This window comes from Pempheris klunzingeri, chromosome 2 (genome assembly GCF_042242105.1).
Source record: "Pempheris klunzingeri isolate RE-2024b chromosome 2, fPemKlu1.hap1, whole genome shotgun sequence".
Lineage (NCBI taxonomy): Eukaryota > Metazoa > Chordata > Actinopteri > Acropomatiformes > Pempheridae > Pempheris > Pempheris klunzingeri.
Window position 1 is genome coordinate 1,190,001 of NC_092013.1, and position 5,256 is coordinate 1,195,256.

The window sequence follows — 5,256 nt, forward strand, 5'->3', positions numbered from 1 at the left end:
TATTATTGGATAATCAGTGATTCATTTGTAATTTAAAAACAAAAAACATAAATCTGTTATTTGTTTTAAAACCAAAATGGACAAAAAGAGTTTTTGGTGTCAAAATAAAAATAAAAAAAATCCAGAAACAGTTTTTTTTGGTTCTTGATTCCTTTGAGTTAAAAAAAACTTTTTCTTTCTGCATGAAAAGGTCGAAGGTCACATGATTCCTGGTTTTTTGCAAAAAATCCAGTTTTCATTTCTGGTTTGGGAAACAGGAAGAGGAAGTGATGAGGAACCATGTCAAAATAAAAGCCCAGAGGACTTAATGGCCTTTGTATAAAAGTCTAATAAGATAGACAGACAGACAGACAGACAGACAGACAGACAGACAGACAGACAGACAGACAGACAGACAGACAGATAGATCCACAGCAGAGCACTGTGGGTGATCATCAGGTCTGTACTGCCACCTGGTGGTTACTACACAGTATAACACCTTTGTCCATTGACTCTCACTCTCCTCGTGTGTGTAGTTCTGCATCATGTCAGAGCTAAATGTTGTTACTCCAGTGTTCCCCTGCCAGCTGCAGTTTTTCACATTAAAACACTTAAACCGGCACAGCGTTACCTCCATCATGTGAACTAACAGCTGATCCTCAAACTGAGCTCATTTATCAGGAAATTTAACATTTCATCATTAACTTCCTGACCTCTCAGTCAGGTTGGTGCTCGACAGCATGAAGCCATTGAATCAGCTGCAGCTTTAACATTAACAAGCTAATTATATATTAACTGTCATGTTTCCTTTTTATTATTTTACACATTTGCTTGTTTGCACTTTAATCTGCCTGTTTTATTTATTCTGAGCTGCACTGTAATGCCAGCAGATTTCCTCCATAACTACAGACGTGTCACTACAGGCCGTCAGAGGTCTGAAACGGTGTCCACTTCCTGTCTCCTGAGTGGGCGTGGCCTCCTGGTGGTGAAGGTGGTGTGGATGGAGGGAAGCAGACGATCAATAATCAGTAATCTATCTGAGCCTGCACTGAGCTGCAGCTGTTCAGTGTTTAACATCAGTCAGACTGGAGCTCAGGGCAGGTTGTAGTCAGCTGTTAGCCTGTTAGCTTCCATGCTAACTAGCTCAGGTGCAGAGTGACGGCTTTCTATCAGAAGCAGCTTCAGAGTCTCTGAGGACGTCACTTTGTCTCCGGCTGCTCTTCAGACACTCAAAGCTTCCGTTTATCGTCGTGGCTGTTGCTGCACTTGAACAGCCTCCCGCTGGAGACGCTCCACAGACCAGGTGAGAGTCTGTGAGCCAGAGGCAGGTCCTCCTCAGAGATCAGGTCCTCCTCAGGTGTCTCTAAAGTCCATGTCAGTCTCAGTTCTGAGTCCTGTTAAACTGACCCAGTGTTCAGAATCTGTGATCACGTTCACGTCTCCATCAGACTCAACAGACTCAGGACCTGCTGCTGCTCTCCTGAAGGGGGGGGGGGCACCTGAGACAGGTACAGGAAGTGACTCTGAGGTGGAGCGTCTCTCTTAAACTGTGCTGCAGCTAACGACTCTTCTCACTGCCCATTAACCTTCTGATTTCATCATTCACAGATGGTAAAAATGCCAGAAAATAGTGAAAAAAGGTCATTTTATTTCCCACAGGTCAAGTTGTCGTCTTCAGAAACAGAGATTCTGATGTTTGACATGTTTGTTTAAAAAAAAAAAAAAAACACTAAACGGATGATTTAATCATTAATCTGACATTGTTTGTTTTGGCGACTTTGCATATTTGTATTTTAATGGAGTCGCTTGAAATGTTTCTGTTTTTGTCATGCTGTAAATTAGCATTCTTGCTAACGCTGTATTTTAACATCCTGCGTCTCTATCAGATAAACAAATAAATCAATAAACACATTTTCTGCTGATCGACTCATCGCCGCAGCCGATTCTCCGCATGAATTAGTGACAGAGAGCAAACTGAGCTGGAGTTTAAACTCAAAGACGTTTCCTTTATTCAAGTTACCAAAACAAATGTTTCTACATCCGAGCACGACGTCGCACCAACACTACAAAAATAAAGAGAAAAAAGTAAAACTTCCCGAATGTTCACAGATTCTTCAACACTTCTGCTTCGAGCCGATATAAAAAGTTCACAAGCGGACGTGTGCAGCAGATCAGAGACGTCAGTCCGTGACGACACGCGCAGCTAAACGAGATTAAAAATGATACCCAACTTATCGTACTGACATCAAATGAAACATCCTGAGAAACAGAACTGAACTGTCGGCCTGAAATCATCCAACAATTTAGTCCAAAACAAAAACGTCGTCCGCGCCAAAGTCCTCCGTCTGCAGTCGCTCAGAGGAAACATCACGCTCTCTTTCTGACCTTCCAGTCATCGGAGGACGCCGGCGACGGAAGAGACCTCCCCGACAACAGGAAGTGGTCGGCGTTAGCCCACCCTGAGGGGCGGGGCTACGAGGACGACGCCGTCCCCCCGGACGAACAGCATGGGGATGTTCCTCTTGGTCGACTGCAGAGACACAGAGAAACATGAGTTTAACACAGAAAACAACAGGAAGAAAACAGCTCAGCGTTTACAGCAGCCGTCTGTCTGTCTGTCTGTCTGTCTGTCTGTCTGTCTGTCTGTCTGTCTGTCTGTCTGTCTGTCTGTCTGTCTGTCTGTCTGTCTGTCTGTCGTCGAGACGAACAAAGTTAGTTCTACATTCCTCCTCCTCACACATCTTTAAAAAACGGAGCCCTATTTAGGGTTTGAAATAAATCTGTTCAGGTTATTGTGTTACAAATATGATGTTGGATCTGAACATATAAACTCCCAATAACTCCTGTGTTCTGTGAGGTAAAATCACTGTTTTTGTGAATGTAGTCTGGTGGGTTGGACGAGAGCGATATAACAACCTGTAAGATCCTTTTTGTTCAACCACAAACATGTTATTATCACTCTCTTCAAAAGTACCAGGCTCCATTGACAAAAACAGGAATTTTACCCTCAGAGAACACAGGAGCTGCTGCTCTGCTGCTGCCTCCATCAGTCAGTTTGTGTTTTGCAGTTGTGTGACTTTGGTGTTTTGATGCATTAGTTCAGATCCAAAGTAACAAACTAAAACACCAAAGTCACAGCAGCAGCAGAGCAGCAGCTCCTGTGTCCTGTGAGCTAAAACCCCTGTTTTAGTGAATGTAGTCTGGTGTGTGTGCTGTTTGTGGTTAAACCAAAAGGATCTTCCAGGTCTCTCTCTGTAGGGATCCTTTCCATGATGCTGTCACACACTTGACTTTAGACACAGGACATGAACAGGTCGGGATCAGGGGTTTAAACACGCTGGACTTCTCCTGTCAGACCAAACCAGTGGTTCAGTTAGCAGAGATGAGTCTGTGACATGCAGGAGGCTGTGTTGTACCTTGTAGAGTTCTTCATACGTCTCCTCATCAATCTCCACCGTCGTCACCGTCTCCTCCACATCACCCAGGATCATGTTCAGGTGCTGATCGTAGGCCTGACACACACACACACACACACACACACACAGAGCCAAGAACATGAACACACAAACTAAGAGCACCAAACGACACCACAACAGGCCAGACTACGTTCTTTTGGAGGCGTCAGCAGGCGCTGGGTGTGTACTTACATGCAGTCGGCCGCGGAGCTCGCGGTCGTTCCTCATCTTGACGTAGATCCTCTCATCTAGACTGAGTCTGATCAGGTCGAGCGGCTCCTCGACCGTGTTGGTGGTCGGTTGCTGCAGCGCATAAAGGACAAGAGTTAGACCTGAGACAGACACGACTTTACAAACAGAGGAGCCACATCAGTGCAACGACCGTCTGTTCCACATCAGCAGCATTAACATTTAGTTTAGTGTTTGCAGCTCATTCAGTTTGTGCCCACAGACGTTAGATTCTTGGCTGTACTCTGACAGCCTTTTGTTGCTTCTCATCAATTTTAAATGTCAGTGTGTGACAGCATTATGGAAAGGATCCCTACAGAGAGAGACCTGGAAGATCCTTTTGGTTTAACCACAAACAGCACACACACCAGACTACATTCACTAAAACAGGGATTTTAGAGAACAGAACACAGGAGCTGCTGCCTCCATCAGTTACTGTGTTTCTGTTATTGTGTAACTTTGGTGTTTTTAAGAGTGAGTTTAGATCCAACACAATAGTTGTGTAACACACAATAACACAAACAGACTAACTAAAGTAGGCAGCAGCAGACCAGCAGCACCTGTGTTCTGTGAGGTAAAATTACTGTTTTTGTGAATGGAGTCTGGTGTGTTTGAAGAGAGCCGATGTAAATGTGGTCAGAAGAGCCACTAACACCTTCAAACACAGAGTTACGTGAGTTCTTCCCTTTTCTCTCTCTGAGACTCACATGACGGCGATAAATGAGCTGCAGCTGCTGAGGTGCACAATTTAGAGTTGAGACACGTTTTCACAGTGTGATGAGTGAATGAAACCACAGAGTGATTAGAAATGAAGCTGAGAGAAGCTGCAGGAGCTCTGTGATGAAGGAGCACTGAGGAGGAGGAGGAGGAGGAGGAGGAGGTGTTTACTGCTCAGACTAATAATAACATACAACCCGGGTGTAACCATGTGAGCTATAAAAGTTATTAATGTTATGTTTCTGCTGTGAAGCACGCGGCTAACACACCTCTGCTCCGTTTGGCAGTTAGCAGTTAGCATGCTAACATGCTAACACAGCTAGCTAGTTTCACAGGCCGCAGCGCGCTTTAAAATGAACTCCAAACAGTGAAACCAGCTGAGCGGGTCTCTGAATGAAGAGCCCGGGTTAAACTGTCCCCCCACCGTCTCCCACAGTTTGTAAATACACGCAGAGTTGCGGGAGAAACCGCAGAATTTCACGCAGATGAACCAACCTGGTCAACTTCGTCCGCCATGAGTTTGAGTCTGCGCAGTGTGGTTCCGGCCGGTGCGCGGGTTGCCAGGTCTGCAGGAAACACGTGTTTTCAGACTGCAGAGTGACACCGATGTAAACTGTTACCTGATAAAAACATCCTCAAACTCACTCCCATTTATTTTGGTCTGGCAGCTGTGCAGAGATGTTTTACAGGTGACAACAATTTATGTTATTTTATAATGTTCTTCTTGGTTGCTGTGATTATAGTGGCAATGATAAAAATCTATTTACGTGTAAATTTACAAAACAAAGAACCTCAATTGAACCCAGAAAAGGAAAAACGTGATTTCTCTCCCTCACAAAACAAAAAAGCAACAAAACGATGATTGTGTGCGAGATTT

The 5,256-nt window shown here is 44.5% G+C and overlaps 1 protein-coding gene across 1 annotated transcript; it reads right to left on the reverse strand.

Moving 5' to 3' along the window:
• Window positions 1-1,964: 1,964 nt before the first annotated feature.
• lsm3 (LSM3 homolog, U6 small nuclear RNA and mRNA degradation associated) lies at window positions 1,965-4,905 on the reverse strand. Its single transcript, XM_070847669.1, has 4 exons — window positions 4,875-4,905; window positions 3,627-3,737; window positions 3,396-3,491; window positions 1,965-2,509 (listed from the first exon to the last, which is right to left on the reverse strand). Exons 1-4 carry the CDS (start codon window positions 4,893-4,895, stop codon window positions 2,429-2,431), a joined length of 309 nt encoding a protein of 102 aa, XP_070703770.1. The 5' UTR covers window positions 4,896-4,905; the 3' UTR covers window positions 1,965-2,428.
• Between the last annotated feature and the right edge of the window lie 351 nt (window positions 4,906-5,256).

What these genes read in the sequence shown, in the direction of transcription:
- lsm3 (XM_070847669.1), bottom strand. Translation starts at nt 4,895, where the DNA reads ATGGCGGACGAAGTTGACCAG. An exon ending in TGGCGGACGAAGTTGACCAG is followed by an intron (nt 3,738 to 4,874) that starts GTTGGTTCATCT and finishes TATGCGCTGCAG; the next exon opens with CAACCGACCACCAACACGGT. An exon ending in AGCTCCGCGGCCGACTGCAT is followed by an intron (nt 3,492 to 3,626) that starts GTAAGTACACAC and finishes TGTGTGTGTCAG; the next exon opens with GCCTACGATCAGCACCTGAA.